Source organism: Solanum stenotomum, chromosome 6 (genome assembly GCF_019186545.1).
Source record: "Solanum stenotomum isolate F172 chromosome 6, ASM1918654v1, whole genome shotgun sequence".
NCBI lineage: Eukaryota > Viridiplantae > Streptophyta > Magnoliopsida > Solanales > Solanaceae > Solanum > Solanum stenotomum.
The window spans coordinates 2636964-2655336 of record NC_064287.1 but is presented as its reverse complement, the minus strand read 5'-3'; the positions used below and the strand labels follow the sequence as shown (position 1 = coordinate 2655336).

General features: G+C 30.3%; 1 protein-coding gene across 13 annotated transcripts; it reads right to left on the bottom strand.

Annotated features, from left to right (window-relative positions):
• Nucleotides 1–6633: 6633 nt before the first annotated feature.
• Nucleotides 6634–12530, bottom strand: LOC125869349 (uncharacterized). Of its 13 annotated transcripts, none has more exons than XR_007446806.1 (7): nucleotides 12178–12530; nucleotides 10738–11630; nucleotides 9132–9431; nucleotides 8928–8987; nucleotides 7929–8049; nucleotides 7318–7396; nucleotides 6634–6863 (listed from the first exon to the last, which is right to left on the bottom strand). XR_007446806.1 is itself a non-coding variant. In XM_049549927.1 (7 exons), the coding sequence occupies exons 2-6, from the start codon at nucleotides 10776–10778 to the stop codon at nucleotides 7362–7364; spliced, it is 453 nt and encodes a 150-aa protein (XP_049405884.1). In that variant the 5' UTR covers nucleotides 10779–11670; nucleotides 12178–12530; the 3' UTR covers nucleotides 6634–6863; nucleotides 7318–7361. The 13 variants fall into 13 exon arrangements, 4 of the variants coding, with proteins under 4 accessions (XP_049405884.1, XP_049405883.1, XP_049405885.1 ...); XR_007446807.1 differs by having other exon boundaries at nucleotides 7929–8014; XM_049549927.1 differs by having other exon boundaries at nucleotides 7929–8014; nucleotides 8928–9062; nucleotides 9204–9359; nucleotides 10738–11670.
• Between the last annotated feature and the right edge of the window lie 5843 nt (nucleotides 12531–18373).

Here is an 18373-nt window from a genome sequence, read left to right as displayed (position 1 = left end):
ATTTTTTTTTACCTATTATACCCTCAATTAAATGACTAATTACTTTGAAAATTGCAGAACTTTTCATCTACTTCATAATTAATAGGGGTAAAATGATAAACTCACTATGTCATTAATTGATTTCTTAATAAATGTGTCAATTTAAAAGTGGACAAGTAATTAGGGACAGAGGGAGTATTACAGTGTTATTTGACATTATGAGATATTTCTTAGACATTTAAGGAGAATGGTACACCGGAATATATATTATATATTAAAGGATCAACTTCATGCAATGGAAGAATTTGTTATTAGCAAATATATTTTAACTTATTTGATAAAAAATATATTCTTCCTCATTTAATAGATGTAAAATTTGTGAAGCTTTATTTTTTTTCACAATCTTCATATTATTAAAACAAATAATAATATTACGATTAAACAACAGAGTAAATATAAAATTAATCAAAAATATTTAATTTTAATGATCGCACGAAGTGCGGCCAAGTTCTCTAATTTAAAACAAAAAAGTCAAATTTAAATGGGTCTACTATAGAATTCCTAGAAATTCAACTTCAAAAATTATGTTAAAAATGGAAACTAAAAAGTGAAATAAATTTAATTGAGGGTTATCCTTCGTCTGTCCCATTTTATGTGACACTTTTTATTTCTCAAGAATCAAATAGTTTAAGTTTGACCATAAATTTGTGTATGATATCTTCAATTTTTTAAAAATGAAATTTATATATTTGTAAACTACGTAAAAATCAAAACATTATAATTCATAATAATTAATAATTCAAAATATTTTAAAGATCTATGAAAATTATTGTTGGGCTTCACGCACGGGGCACAAAGCCCAACAATTTATGTATTCTGAAATCTTAAATTTTATTTAATGTATAACCTTTTGTCATAAAGGGATAAAATGAAGGTGGTAGTAATAATTGACAAGAAAAAAAGTTAATACATAAAGGCTACTAAAATAGATATATCATGTAAAGCATATAAAAATTTACATTGTTGAAGAACTCTCACAACACGTCTTATCTCATAATAATTGCAATACATGAGAAATAATTTTTAAAAGATTGACAGAATCTGTAAATATAGTTTCGAGTTAATATCTCAAAAGGTCACTCAACTTTCATAATTTATCTAGTAAAGTCATTAAACTTTGTTTTGTATCATTAAAATCACTAAACCTAGACATTTCTATCAATAAAATCACTCAATCAAATTTATCACTAAAAAAAGTATTGGCATAGAAAAATAATTTTTATTTTTATATCATATAAATATGAATCCCACAAATAACTAAAATTAAAGAAATCTCATTAAGAACTTTTCACTTCCTCTCACAAAACTTTTTTTTAAAAAAAAATCTAAAATGTATGTCCAAACACAATTTTAAATTTCAAAACTTATTTATCAACAATTTTGGAAATTAATTTATTCAAGCTTAAACAAATCTAACGTTAGCAAACAGTGGAATTACGAAGGAAAAGTAAGATCTTTACCTATTATAGCAAGACACATCTAAATAAATTACACGCTGAAGAACTTAATTAGTAATAATACTTACCTTTTTTAATTTGACATTTTATTTATTGTTTTTCTTCCTCTTTTGGATTTAATTTGTTGTTTTGCTGAAGTACTTGTACTCATTTTTTTGATGAAGGAGGCAAACTAAATATTATGATATTACAGTTTTACCAAAATATGTTTCACTAAGAATTTTTTTCATTTATTTATTAAATCAAGACATAAACTATACAACAGTATCATAAAATATTTGTTTCCATGCTTAAGTCTGTTTGAAATTTTTTAATAAGTTTTCTTTAATTTTATTTATTTGTGGGTCCGTGTTTACCTGATATAAAAATATACAAGTAATTTATTTTGCTATGCCAATATTTTATTTAATAATAATTTTAATTGAGTGATTTTATTGATAGAAGTGTCTAAGTTTAGTGATTTTATTGATACAAAACAAAGTTCATGACTTTGCTAGATAAATTCTCAAAGTTGGGTGACCTTTTGAGATATTAACTCTAAATATCACGACCCTTTCAGTATATTGCTTTAGTTATTGCACTATTGAGAAATCTATGATTTTTATTCATAATTTTATCAAATTCAGAGATATCGGACTCCATTATAATAAAATCAAACCACCGTAAAATTAAATACATATAGCATATACATATCATTTGTAGCCTAAGTATTTTTTTCATCTAGTAATTGTAAGGAGTGATGCAACTTTGATTTTACATGTATTCAAACTTTTGTATTGCTCTTTGATTTTCTTGGTGTCCACATTGCTTCATGTCTTATTAGAACGGGAGTTGTCTGTCCAATTTTAGACCTAGAGCTACTTGTCAACAAAGGTGGAGTATAAGGACTTCTGACATTTACAAAAGTGTTGTAAACCTTGTGATTAAAGGTACTATCAAAGGAAAGAAATTTGTTTTGTAATAGAAAGTGTCAAGAATGAGCTAACCTATTGAAAGTTATGTTGGAAGAGTTTCTTTGATTTTTGTAGATAGGAGTGAGCTCATAGAAATTTATAAATCAATTCAATCATAGAACAATATTAAGTAACTAATTTTACAAGATTCAATCAGAACAAGAAGCATAGGCTATAAAGTGAACATAATTTTTTTTGTAGAACATAATTGTGTTACTTACCTTTCCAAATTTTGTTCATAAATTTTTTTCGTATTCTAATCAAACGCATCTTTTAAATGGACAGTAATCAAATGACCATATTTGAGATCACTACATCAAAAATAATCATTAGCAAAAATTAATTTTTAATTACCGTTAAATATGTAGTTTTAGCGGCAATTAGCAGTCTTTGTATATGTTCCTAAAGCCTTTAACGACATTGGTTCTAATAACACTTAACTAATGCCGATAAACACTTTAGCACTCTTTATTAATGTCAATATTTATTGCCGCTAAAAGTTATTTTTGTTGTAGTGGATACACCCAATGAAATTCTTGAATATATAAAAGAAGAAAGTCACTCCATTCACTCGAGTATATAAAAGAAGGAAACTACTCAAAATTTGATAACTACAAATTAAAATTGAACTTCATTTTTTGGGCACCTAGATTTTGATTCAAATATGTAATATATTATGCTCAATATTGTTCTAGTCCAGTTGAAAGCAATATTCAAATTGAATAAATTTCATAGTATTTTGACTTAGATATTTAAAAAATCAATAAATAATGACTTTATCAATGAGCTTCAAAATGCTACAACAGAAAGGACAATATCTTTATTAGGTTTTGTTAGTATAGTTTAATTAATATTATTTATTATGTCTACATGTTAATATTTATCTAAAAAAGTATGAATACAGAGCTCAAATGCTATGAATGAAAATATGATTTACTTGATCTGTTTTTGCCTTCCCTTTCAATCTTATCTAAGCTTTGTAACTGAAGGCGGCATTGTATGATCTACTTATACGGTTTTTACGGCAAAATATCTCCTGTGCTAACTCATGCAACTTAATGTTGACACTTAGCGTACAAGATATAACTTAAATCTCATAAATTTAATAAGCAAAGCATAGTAGTCAGTTGATGTAATTCAATGTTTCTGAATCATTTTTATATTTCTCAGTAGTTATTTTTTATACACATGACTTCAAGCTAACATGGTTACTAATTTCTCTCTAGGATGATGATAACCCTTCCTTGTCAAATGCTTCCAAGATGTAGTATCCAACGTCCTTTACATATGATAAATAATGGAATAGTCATCTTATATGCCAAACTTCAAACATCTGCTAAATTTTTGGGATCGAGTTATTTTATAAAAGAAATATTCAAAGTTGAGTGATTTTATTGATATAAAACAAAGTTGAATAGTTTTACAATATAATTTCTCAAAGTTGAATGACCTTTTGAGATATTTACTCGAAAATTAAGAGAAATTTAACGCTTTTGGAATTATGAGACTGTAAGGAAAAAATGGATCAATCCATAAATAATATAAAAAGCATCTATGTGTTAAACATAGTACATGTGTCTTTGTTATATGAGTGGGGTAAGCTTAAGAAAATTACAGATGTGTCCTTGTTGGTCCTTCCCAACTCCCTACATAGTACATGTGTCTTTGTGATATGAGTGGGGAGTAGTACTTGTTTAATGAAGTGGGCCCCAATACAGTACAACTTGTATTACTTTTGGTACATCTATTTGATGTTGTGTTAGTCCCATTAACTCCCACTTCTATATAGGCTAGATGGTAATGGCCCGTGCTTGCACGGGCCCAACATGATTATTAAAAATAAATGGGAAAATTTTTAAAACAACAATATTTTAGCTTTTAGTAGGACTCCTTAGCAACAGTTTCATTATTTATTAAAAATGTCATTATTTTAGTTTGTTAAGGGATTAGTTATGTATTTATTTTATTTTGATTAATTTGAAAGAATACAAATAATTAATAACATAACAGAGAAAATCATGGAACAAAAAAATTCAAAAAAGATTTTAAATACAAATCAATTACGTTTTGAAAAGATCATAAATAGCCATCTTTCCATCGAGCGTTTTTTTGCTTCCTTCTTAAGAACATAAAAAAAAAATTAAAATAATTTAGTTTGTCTTTCAAATCATTCATCTGATAACTTTCAAAACTTCTTCAAGTTGAATATGACATATTTTTGAAACAGAAATTTTCAAAATTGACAACTATAAATTTGTCGCATCCAGTGAACAATCGAAAAACAATCAGGTATTTTGTTCGATTTTTTTATTTGTTTGGATGAGATATTCGTATATGTCGAGTACAAGAGTGTTATTTTTCTTCTTCATTGAATCAGTGAAATCTTTGTATGCATTGGGATTTATAGCTTTTTTCGGATGTTTTGTATCCAAATTATGATGTATAACGAATGAAATTGTTTTTTTTTTAGTTTAGTAGTTTTTTCTGTTTGAATGCATATAATAATTTGTATCCCATTAAGTTAATGTAACTAATCGATCATGAACTATATGTTGAATACAACAATATATGAATACAAAAGTGAGATGAAAATACAAAGTTATAAATACAAAGTGAGATTGAATATAAAGTTGTGAATACAAAAAAAATACTCTCTTCATTTGAAATACAGAGTGACTTTGAAAGGTAAAATACAAACTAATGGATCATGAATTATATGTTGAATACAACAATATATGAATACAAAAATGAGATGAAAATACAAAGTTATAAATATAAAGTGAGATTGAATATAAAGTTGTGAATACAAAAGAAATTAAATACTCTCTTCATATGAAATACAAAGTGACTTTGAAAGGTAAAGTAGACACATAAAATACAAAACTTGTTGGTATACAATTAGGTTGAATACAAAACAAAAGAGAAATACAAACTTGTTCTCATATAAATTGAGATTGAAATACAGAATGAATACCCAATAAAATACAAAATTGTTAGTATACAGTTAGGATGAATACATATTAAGAAGGAAATACAAACATGTTGGTATACTAATTGAGATTGAAATACAATGCAACCCTTGGATAATGCACAAATCAAATGAGGGAAATTCCCCAAAATTTTGAATATTATTTGGTATACCTCTAGTAATTCTGATTGAATCAGTCATTGTAGACAATCAGATACTTTCCCCAAAATCTAAAACCCTAAAAGCAAATTTCGATATTAACAAATTTTAAAATGTATTAAATATCAAACAAAATAAACATATATATGAATTTCTAGAATCTACAAAATATGAAAAATTAAAAGAAAATCACAAAAAAAAAATTTGAACATAATAAATATATGATGAATATTTAAACAAAATCACATAAAAATTGGAAAATTCGACTGAAAATCCGTAATGTATAGAATCAGTGATTTAAACATCAAATCAAAAAAAAAATCAAAATTGATAATGGAAATTACCTTGCCAACCGAGAAATCTGCTTGAATTAATAAAGAGATTTCGTTTAACAATAAAGAAAATTTCTTGATGAACAACAATTTAGCACCTTGAAGAAAGATAAACTTGAAACGTGAAAGGTGTGAAAGAAACGTGAAAGTTGGGGAAGAAACGTGAATGGTGGTGAAAAAAGGTTAATGGTATTGGTTTAATTTATTTTTTTCACTTTAAACGATTATTGGTTTATAATTTGGTCTAATATAGGACTCTTTCCATAAATAAAATTAATTTAAATACTAAAATCTGAATACATATTATTTTATAAAAATATACCATTTTAAATAAATATTTTAAAGTGTTGTTATGCTAACTAATTATGTTAGATATTATGACTTAATTGCTAATTTTCCCAAAATAAATCTGTAGATTTTGCTTATTTCTTTGACATGTTGTTGTCTTGGGTACTAATGTGATGTCATAAATTTCAACGTATCATCTTATTCTTAGTTTTGAAACAATGACATGGAATTTTTCAAGCCTCATGCCATAACCATTTTACTCATAAGGTAGAGCTTGACTTCGTGTTTGAATTTTCAAACTAAGTTGGCATTTGTATTCCGTTGTCTTTTACTTGGATCTGCCTTGATTCCTTTAGACACTTCAGTCTAGATAGTAATGTTTATAGGTTTATTTTCAGCTCTGTTGAACACCAAACAGAAGAGACAAAAAGAAGAAATGAAGTGAATAGAAATACACATATGGGCATAAACTAAAAGGAGAGGCTGTTTTATGGTTAAGACCTAATACATGTACTTGTCAAAAAGTCAACTCCACATTGTCTGCAGTGCATACTACACTGGTGAACAATGCTTCACCATTTCATTAAGGCCAAAGACTTCAGTCCACTAATAACAGAACATATTGCTTCACCAATATTTTTCTAGGGCATCTTGGTCATTCTTATACCTGAAAAGTAAAAAATAAATGATGACAAATTAAACCAATGTGCGCAATACCAGTACTTGTACTATCGCAAACAATGTAGTCGACTAATCATGTTTCAATCTTCATCTTACCATTAGTGCAAAACACATATTTGTACCTATATCAGAAAAGAGTATTGTAGGCAGAAGCTCCTGATTTAGTTGACTCAGTTAATTTGCATACTACTAAAACTACCATAAAAAATGGTTAAAATTACCATTATTTATTTATTTTATTTTATTTTTTTTAACCCTCCCTAGGAGCTCCCACCCCTTTTGCTCCCTTGGTGACTCGTTGGAAGTGAGGGGTGCTTACCATCCGAGCAACTCCCTCTCGTCAAAATTACCATTATTTGACTACAGATTTCAAGTATTTTGTGGGAGTAGCAATGTCACACAAGTAAATATGAGAATTAAGAAAGGTGCCTTCTTCTTACCAGTTAAAAAATATTCCAAGTAGACTCCCTGCATGCAATTAATTTTACTTTGTACGATGAGATGCTAAGTGCTCAGTCTCTGTTAGTGTTCTCTCTTTATCAGATATCATGACACATATATACAATTTAAACCAATTGATAGAACATAAAAATTAGGATAGCATATCGTAGAGCATTCATAGATGTGGAATGAACATTTAAGGTAATCTTTACCAGCTTCCTATTTCTTGATTTAGAGTATGGAATCTTGAAACTGCATTGTGCTTTACACATGCATGAAGCAATGCCTCTAGTTAAAGCTAATAAAACTATTACTCTAGTTAAAACTAAATGTTGGAAGTCTTGTTCTTGAATTAGAAAATACTAAAAGTAAATGAGAGTCGAAATTTCTCTCACCTTGCGATACATGCTCTCATAGTAGACCACAAAAAGTAAGATGTTATAGTAATGAAAGTGCAACCAAACTTACACTACTACTCTAGTTAAAAACAAAAATTAGAAGTCTTTGTTTCTGAATAGAACTACTAAAAGTAACTCTTGTTCAAGTCATTAATCTATCAAACAATAAGCTAACAGGAAGTATCTCTACAAGGGTAGAGGAGTGTTCTTACTTGAAAGCTTTAGAGTTTGGGAACAATGATCTGTCTGGCTGAGTTCGAAGTTCTTTGGGCCAATTGATCCAGCTTCAGTCATTGCACTTAAATGACAACAAATTGATCCAGATCCAACAAACTAACTTATGTTATGTAGGTATAAGTTTTTATGCTATTGACTTACATTAAAGATCAATTCATTTAAAAGACAAAAATAAAGAATTGCAAAATCTCTTTGTCCTTAGCTATAGTATATTGATCATTTTCTTTTCCAATACTTATCTATCTGTTTTGGAAAATTGATGTTATTGCTGTAAAGATTTATTATGTATATGAAATGGGATGTTTACATCCACAGAGCACATAAATAAGAGAAAGTGAAATTTAACCAACAGGTAGAGAAGGAAAGTAAATACCAAGTAACAATACGAGAAGAAACAAATAAGATGTACTCACATACATACTTACGTTCTATTTGAAATTGTTAATTATTGTAGTTTATAACACCTTTTGAAGTATATTTTAAATATATAGCAAATTAAAGAGGAGAAATAAGACCAATAGATGAGAACAATTGAAGGCAGTAAAGTAAGTACATGGCAACCAAATGCTTTCCCAGCTGTTTCAATATTAGAGGAAAAGATCATGAAAGCAAGCAAAGTTGGCTACGAAAGAAAGCAGGACCTTTTGTTTTCCTATTGTTCATCGAAATTCCCAACAAATAGTAGCGCACGTTCCAGCAAGCAATGTTGACACATAAATTAATAAACAAACTAAATAAAAATTGACTTTATGTAGAAGGTGCTAATTTAGATTAGCAAAGAGAACATTAAAGAACACATAAACCCAATGAATCAAGCCAAAAACGCACCCCCTGTAAGAAAGTTTTGCAAATCTAAGAAGAAACTTCCCACAATATCAATGAAGAGATTGAAAAATCTAAGAAGCAACAATTGAGATTGAAAAGAAAATCCACAATATCCATGAAGAGAAAACAGGGGAAATAAGGTGATGTACCTTTTCCTTCTTGTTGTTGGAAGGAGCAAACCTCTCTGAAATTGGGATGAAATGAGACTGCTGTTTTCCATGGAATATACAAGTAGGATTTGGAGAACAAAAGAAGTGGAAGATTTTAGATCCACCGCATGAATCCTTGGAAACATGCAGCAAGCAAAAACAAAAACAAAAATTGGAAAAGGGAAATTACATGATTATCCTTACGTCGGAAAAAATAAATTACATGTAACATGTCTCATTTCAGCCTTCAGGCACTTTTCCTATCCATTTGTTTACCTTGCATTAATAGCTCCAAAGTAGTAAGAGAACTCTTCAATGTTAGTGACATCCCCGATATGTTGCCAACACCTTGTTAAAACATGTTGGCCACTTGCCATGTTTAATGCAGTGAGCCTCAAGTCCCATTTCTCACAACAATAGATGGTAGAATAACTATACAAATCAGAATTTGAAAAGTTCTAAGGACATCATAAAAGCATTTGACAACGAAGGGTTATCATTATCCTAGAGTAACCAGTAATCATGTTAGCTTCAAGTCATATGACTAATATGAAATGCCTAACAAATTTGTGAGATTCAAGAACAACAAGTTTCAACCTTGAGTTACAGGATTTAGAACACATGAGCTTGTTTGTGCTACCAAGGAACACAGGGCAAACATTCTCCTTTTAGGGGAACCATGTCTATTAGTCAAGCTTGACAACCACTATCGATCTTTTTATAAAAGTGCAAGCAGGGATGGTTGTCAAGCCTCTATGGTAATCTTCGGGCAGAGTGGAAAAAGGGGGAAATTCTCGATAAGGATGACAGGGAAAAGAGAACAACCATACCTTTCAAGCTAGTACAGATAACAATAAGAGACCAGGCAAATGTTTCATGCAATACCGTGAAAGAATTTCTACTAAACTGAAGAAGCAGATGACTCAACGGGTCTTGGAGAAGAATTTGTAAGATCACAAAATCATCTTTAATATGAATCTCATATTACGAAAAGTACTGAAAATATTCTCATGAATTTCTTTCATACAGTAGAAGAGAATACCTTTGATATGAATCTCATATTTACATCAAATAATGAAGAATTTTCAAAATTAAGTCGAAAAAAATGAACTTGAAATGCACAGATAGAATATCATCTCAAATAACGTAATATATTTGAATATCAAACATATTAATCCAACTTGAAAATTCACTCTTCCTCATAGGTTCTAACCTTCCATTTTTCGGTCATAATTGATTCGTTATCAATACATTCAATTGTCAGTACTCTATTCACTGTAAACAGCCTTTAAGGCAGGGAATAGACTACATGATTCGAGTTCGCCTAAACATAAAAATGGAACTACCTTCTCAATTTAATAATCCTATAAAAAGGTCATTTATATACTAACATATCACACTGCGAAAGAAAAGTTCTTCAACAAATGCCAAACCCATAAAGAAGTAGTATACAAATTACAAATAATCTTTGAAATCATGTTAGTTATAGCAAAATTTATCTAAGATAACGTAAAGAAAGTGACAGATTATTTTACATGTAAATCTATAAGATTATTCAACATTGACCAAGTTCTCATCATTAACTATATAGTACTAAGCATGTTGGATGAGCGTGGAAAAATATTAGCATAAGAAGTCGTCAATTAGTAAAAGTAAATTACTGAAAAAGTAGAATAAGGTAGTTTCAGACATGTCAAAAATCTGTTGCTATGCATAAGTCAGAAAAATCTAGAAATATGTTTATTGATCTCATCTATCTACCGGATAAAGGAGAGTTGAACATAAGTAGCCATTAAATATAGAACATTACCTCAAGTTTAAAGTTTCTTCTGTACCATTTATTTGACACATTAGGCGAGCATCCTAGAATATACAATTCTTATCCAAACAACTTATCTTATGCTAGTTTTGTTGCATGATGTTTAGAAACTGGTCCTTCACATTTCACACACCATCAACTTTGACTTCTTCCATTTTTTATATTATGCCTGTAAAATCATCCTGGTCAGTAGCTTACCATTTTTCACCATACATCAATCCAACACACCTCTTCACATCGTTCATTTCCTCTTCAATATCATACTGCTAATCGAAATTGTAATACAAAATGCCTAGAAATTACAAATATATATTTAATACCAAATGTCAGCATCAGTTGAATCAATTTACCCACTTCTCTTGACAGTCAAATAGCGTTCAAATAGACTTCGAGCGCAATACAAGTCAAATGAAACTCATTTGAGAATAACCCACAAAGTTCACACAAAAGATAAGTATTGAATCTCTCAAAACAGAAAATACAACTAATGTGATATTTTAAGCCAGATAAGAAATACCTGAATGTGTAAACATATGGGGAACTGGTGCAACATCTGTAATGTAAACTAATCAGGTTTATCAGAAAATTACAAATTAAAGCCTCTCTCTTTAATAGGATTTGATCGTTTGGTCATCAATTCAACATTTTTCATTGCAAGCAACAAAAGATTTTGCAAAAATTTAATAGAGGGAACATGTATTTTGATAAATTTAGCTTCAATGAAACTGTATTAATGACAAATTATTTTGAGAAAAACCAGGTGGACTGACCTCTTTCAACTGTCGACTTTGACTAACTAAGCGTCCAATTCAACAACTAATTTAAGAACTTGCAAACATGTTCTCTTCCAGTTTCCTCTGCCAGAATTCATGGGCGAATTTGGCCTGCGATGTCAAGAAATCCGAAATACCCAATCAACAAGATCTGTTGTAAAGGTTCGAACTTGTAAATGGCATGCATGCATATATCTAGCAGAAAGAGTAATAGAACTAAACTGAAGCAAATCAGTCGAGAAAAAATTAAAAAAGGGATGTGTGGGGGGAGGGGCAACGGGAATTACTATATCAAAACGAAAAAAGTTATGGGCACCATTGTTGACACCCAATTTTCACCCTCCCCGATAATAATTGATTTCTGAGTTTCTTAATATTCAAACGATTTAAATAAATTAGCTATGTCAAATTCAAATAGTTTCAAGGTTAGTGTAAATAATTTCAATCGATTTTTATAGTATTTGAATAATAAATATATTTCATATAGTTATATAAGTAATTAGTGTATTTTATAAATGTTTGAAAATCATAACAAAAGATTTTTGCTTCGTTAAAATAAATATTTTATTAATTTAGTTTTAGTTTGAATTATAGCTTTAATTTTGAATTAATTAGCTTATTGAAAATCGATTAGTTTATAATTAAGTNAAAAACTGACCCGTTTAGATCTTGAAAGAGAGTGAGTTGGGAGAGATTGAGAGCTATAACTCTAAATTGAGAACTTTAGATCACCTTAAACCTTTGAAGCATCTAATAGTTGTTGGGTTTATTGATTTGAAATTTTCTGCATAAATTTTGTTTTAGAGAGATGTGAGGATTGGGAAAGGCAGAGAGGAAGAATGAGAAAGATGAAGCAGAAGGTAAAGAAAGAAAAATGTGGACACAAATATAACACGTGTTTGCCATTTACTTGACTAATTTGAAACCTCTCCAATTGCATTTAAAGTACCTAAATACCCCTCTTTTTAGTACAATTGACCTTGCATTTTGTACAATAGGGTGATGCAGTGTTGGTCCTAGAGAAATGGAGAATATGTTTTGATGAAAAAGGAGAGTTGCTTTAACTTCTTTCCAAGTGGATATAAAGTAGCTATAGCCAATGAAATTGGGCCAGACTGAGATAAAATTTAAAGGGTTTCATGGTACACTTTAGACTCCTATTTGTACCACTAAATGATGCTTTGTTAGTCCCAACCCAAAAAGGGTTTCATGGTACACTTTAGACTCCTATTTGTACCACTATATGATGTTTTGTTAGTCCCAACCCAACTCCCACTTCTAAATAAGAGTAATATATGTACTAGATTGGTCATGGCCCAACATACTTGATTTTATAATACAACTTATACAATTTTTGTGTTATCATGGACATGAAATTTTTATAGGGAAAAGGGTTAAAATTACCCCTCAGCTTTGTTTATTGATTGACTATGCTCTTACCGTTAAAATGAAGTTATATTTACCCCTACCGTCACTAATTTTACCATTTGTGCCCCTCAATTGGATGGAAAACCCCAAATCAATTAAAATTATCCAATTTTATTTAAATTATTCACAACCCGACCCGAAAATACAACTCATTTTCGTTCATCTTCATCTTTAAACTTGTGTTCATTTTCAAAAACAACAAAATCATCCGACACAGCCCAACAATATCGAAAATAATGTAATAATGACTATGAATCCAAAAACACAAGAACACAACAATGATTAAATATAGGTAATCGGAGCATTATTTTCCAGTCAGATCTAAAAAATTGTTGATATTACTGGATCTTGGAGCTCTAATTCGTCGTTGTTGATTTCCTCCGGTCTATCGGAGTTGGGATTTCGCGGAGGTGGATAGACATTGTTCGGGATGTGGGTCTGGAGGAAGTCGAAAGAGTGGGTTTGTTTACTGGTTGTTGATTGGTAGTGGCTCGTCGGAGATGGAGATGAGGAGATGAGAGGATTGTGGTGGCTTGGTAGTCAGTGGGGGTGGTTGTTGTTTGGTTGCTGAAAGAGGAAGGGTGTTTGGTTGAAGACCCTCCAATTTCTACCATTTCATCTCCGTCATCTTCTCTACTTGTGGAAAACTGTACTGTTGGTGGAAGAGAAAAATTCCGGCTAAGATTACAGCGGCGCAGGTGGTGGCTATATTCTTGTAGCAAAAAAAATTGTGTGCTTTTGAATTACTCACTGACTAATCTTGAGATGGAATTGTAATTAGAGCTGGAGAGTTTGGGATGAGACTGGGTAAAACTGAAAGAAAATACTTCATTGTAAAGAATAATGATGATAAAAAAGAGATGATTAAGGCTAATAAAGTGGATAGAAAAAGAGAAGAACGAGTTTTTTGAGAAGAAAAGAGGGAGAAGATGAACAAAAATGGGTTATAATATTAGGTGGGTCGGGTCGGGTTAAAGTTGAATAATTTTGATTGATTTGGGGTTTTCCATCCAATTGAGAGGCATAAATGGTGAAATTAGTGACACGACAGGGTAAAAATAATTTCATTTTAAAGGTCAGAACATAGTCAACCAATAAAACAAAATTGAGGGATATTTTTTACCCTTTTCCCATTTTTATATATATACAAGTTTGCTGAGATGACCTTTCACCCTAGTCTTTGAATAATATTGATTGAGTTGTTTTGAGTCTTTCGTAGATCAAGACAGTAGATAAACATAGATGAAACTAAAATATTGATTTGTACTGAAGTTTAAATAGATGGTGATAACGAAGATCAAGTAATAGTCTATGAATAATATGTGAATAATTGTTTTTTTTATCACAGTAAATGCACAAGACCACCAATAAATCAAACCTTTTTTATACTAGATAGAATATACCTGTGCTAAGCACGGACCCGACGAATTTAGCTTTCATGTATTAAAGCAACATTTATTCTTACACTTGGTAAATATATTTAATATGTTACTTGCGCATTACAAAAAACTATAACAATTAATCATCAAATTAAAAGAAAAGTGAAGTTCTCACCTAAAACCACAAACAGTCAGTGTTTCTACGTGCCTAAATATCAGATATGCACGAATGAAAGACAGTTAGCCTGATAAGGCTTCAAATACCATTGGGCATGGACTGATACCAATGATATTATGCTATAGGAGTTGAAAGTACACTTCACTTGATTTAAGATATATTAGAAGGACCTTTTTATATATCTTTGGATTTTCCGATTCGCACTCCTCATCATCATTACAACCTACATTAATAAACCAAAAAAATGAAAAAATGTTTAGACTAAGATTGAGATAACTCAAGAAAGGATGATTTACCTTGGTATAGTGCACAATGTTTTTTGTTCCATTACCTCATGCCATATGGCATGATGAACATTTTACTCCACATGCAAGCTCAATGGCACTTTCCTTCCTGCAATTCACGGTTCACCCGATCTTAAATTTTTAACCACTTACACTATCCGGAAGGATAACAAAAACACAATTTGATCGTAGACAAATGCTTGAGTGGACAAACTTTGAAAATATAAGTTTGAAATTTGTTGAAAAGATCATATGCTATATTACTCACAATTAAAAAAGACTAAACCCACATAGAAACAGAACAAACATCAAAATAACAAATTAATGTACCCACATAGAAAACAAAACAGGAAGAAATAGCAGAAAATAACAATTTGATTAATAAAAATAATTAAAATGCATAGTTGAACATGAGAATGCACAACGGTTTCCAGATCAGCCATCAAAATAAAGCTTGGCACAATAATTTACTAATTATTACTTACTACTTAGTGTCAATCTTACCATTCCTTTTTCCTTAGCATATCACTGGAAATTACGTCTTGTGCAAAAATAACAGGAACATAGTCCTCCTAGTGGAATTGATGTTAAGCTATCCATATAATCCTCATCTTTGATGTGGAATCTTCGGAAAGTATTGGATCATCTCTAATGTGAGAAGGGAAACAATTCATACTGCCAAAGACCATCAACAATAGTCATATCACAACTTATTATATATTTTTAAAAACGTTGGTTCATTCTCTTTTTGTGCACAATATAATTAAACGAAATATTAGACAAGTGCTCATAACGTTGGTACACTATGCCTCCTATATGAATTTTGTTAACATCATCTTTTCCTAGCACAATTTTGTTGCAATTGTCTGAATATAAAATATGTAAACACATCTTTTTACAATTCACACCTCCTCATAATTTCAGGTGGCTAGGTCACACTGTACTATATGTCTACTCGTATAACAAGTCGAAATAAGAAAGAATCATATGGAATTCAAAATAACTTTTTATGCATAATTATTTAACATTAAAGTTTTTAAACCGAGGATGTAAATGCATGATCGAGAAGAGAAGGGAGAAATGGAAACCATATCGAGTCATATTAACCTTCAAAAGAAACGTTTTTGAATGAGGCAATATGGTTAGTAGAAATAGAACATTGTGGACATTTAGAGAGCTTAAGAGGGGTCACAATTTGATAGAGAGCAACTACAAAGATACAATACCTGAATGCCAAAATATGAAAGAAAGAAAGAGAATGGAAAGGAGAAACTTGCAGCAACTACATGCCAAAAGCTCGATGAGAAGGCACAAACATTCCTATCATACAGTAAATCAGGCCAAATAGTTGAAAATTATGACATTATTTGTGATAATTTGTCGAAAGCTAGCTTATCCTTTGTACTTCATTGATGCACCATAGCTCCTATAAATTGTACTAATAAGTCTTGTGAATTATAAAGAATTTGAGGTGGGAATAAGGTCTACGTACACTCTAATCTTCTAAATCGGGATTCAATACTATTCACTGGGTTTTTCTGTTGTTGTTGTAATTATAAAGAACACCAAATTCAAGCTTAGTTATCTCATTTATGAAGAGGATTAAATGAAATTATAATTTTCTTCTCTCATACAAAAGAATTCGAGTAATAATTTTGCTTGTAATGGTTAAAGTTGGATGAAGTTATGTTAATATGTATCTTATAGTTTTAACTCCAAAATTGCTTTTAATTATAAGGATATTGTAAGGTATTGCTTAATTATAAGATATTGTACCAATATCTTATAACATGAATTATCGATGTTCAATGTAGGAAAATTAATTACAGTAATATTAGTACACTTATATTATTATTAGGTTCTTAAGGGAACACTAAATGTATCTAATATAAACACTCTCAAACTTATGCATAGCTAAATAAGTGTACCTTAGAAAGTAACTCAACAGCAACTAACCAGAAAAACTTCGTATCGGTAGGAATTTCAAGACTCCAAAATGTTGGAACCTCTGAAAATGAATTTGGAATATGGAGATCTTATTTGGTGTGGTCTTTTGAGGTTGGAATTTGAAATTTTCATACTGAATTGAAATACATTTTGGTGGAAAGCTTTGAAATTCACCATTGTTGACGCTTGGTTCCAAATTTTGATTTCCAATTTTGGGATTTTTTGGTGATTGACAGCTAAATCTGACTTGATGATAAAAATTTAACAGGCAGCTAAAGTTGGTGTTCATAATCGTTCGAGTCTCCATTGATGGTAATTTCTTAGCTATTGGTTTGTTTCAGATCTCAAATATGGTTATAGATAATCGATTGGGTATTTATGTTTATAGCTGAATCGATGACACTGACTGATTCGGAAGAACGGTAAAGGAAACTTGAATCTGGGTTAAGAATTTAGAAAAAACTCCATTTAAGGGCAATGAACAAAAGTAAAAAAAAAAGTTGTTTAACAGGAGAAAAAAAAGAGGAAGTTGAAATGGCAGCGGAAATGGGAAAAGGAAGAAAGAACTGAACTTAAGGATCAAAATTTACAATGCAGGAATCCTCCTCCTACAGATTAATTCCATAAAGGAGAGCTTGTAATGTAGGTTCTGCTTCCAAGGGAGTAGTGAGATCTAGCAACTGTGAAAGAACTGGAAGGAGGTTATAGTAAATCATACATATGTAATTCACATTAGATTACATTTTACATAACTTGAAGGAACATAACTAAAGGTTAAGTTTGTACAGAAGGTCATTTGTGCCTTCCCATTCATCGAAGAAAGGAGAGTTATATTAGCAATTAGTGGTGCAATTTAAAAGCGAATGGAATCTATTCCTATAAATTAATTTGTCATGATAAAGTTGAATCACAATCCTTCTCTAATTCATACAGACATTATCCAATTGAATATTCTACCAACTCTTGTCCAAGATAAATTTTCAATACGAAAGGAAAATCAGATGTGATTTTAATAGTTAAACACATCTCATTTTCTTTGCTTATAGCCAAAACATAAACCTACCACGCAATATAAATTCATACAATGCATCCAAACAATATTTGGTATTTTGTTCAAAGTTTTAGCAGCAAAAACAGAGACATGATGCAAAACCAAAAAGAACAAACACAAGAAGTAAAAGAAATTTCCAAGCATCATCCAAGCCATATATATATATATATATATAATGTTCTCTCTTAGCAGTGTTGCAATTATCCACGTCAATTACTACGTCTTAGTCCCAAACAAGTTATCTCAGGCCAACAGTATACCAAAAATAATTAAAGATAAAAGTATTGAAGTTGTAAACAATAAAATAGAAAGCCTCGCTGAAACATTTTAGCTATTTGTAAAAAAAAAAATTAAAATAATTATGATAGCAATTGTGAATGTGAATATAAGCCATCAAATTGGAAAATCTAATGATAACTGGGAGAAGATTAGGACAAAAATTGAGAGAAAATCTAACCTGAAATCGCAACACTTAGATGAGAAGATGAAGAGAACTCAAAAGAATTGTCCTGAAAAGATGGTTCCAAAATTGTGAGCCATACCAAAAGTATCAATTCTTGTGTTTGTGCAAACTATATATCTTTTTT

Coding starts and splice junctions, on each gene's coding strand:
- LOC125869349 (XM_049549927.1), bottom strand. CDS start 10,778: ATGTGTCAAATAAATGGTACAGAAGAAACTTTAAACTTGAG. Junction 9,360..10,737: donor GAAGAAACTTTAAACTTGAG/GTAATGTTCTAT, acceptor TGATTTGTATAG/TTATTCTACCATCTATTGTT. Junction 7,397..7,928: donor CCAAACTCTAAAGCTTTCAA/GTAAGAACACTC, acceptor GAACACTAACAG/AGACTGAGCACTTAGCATCT.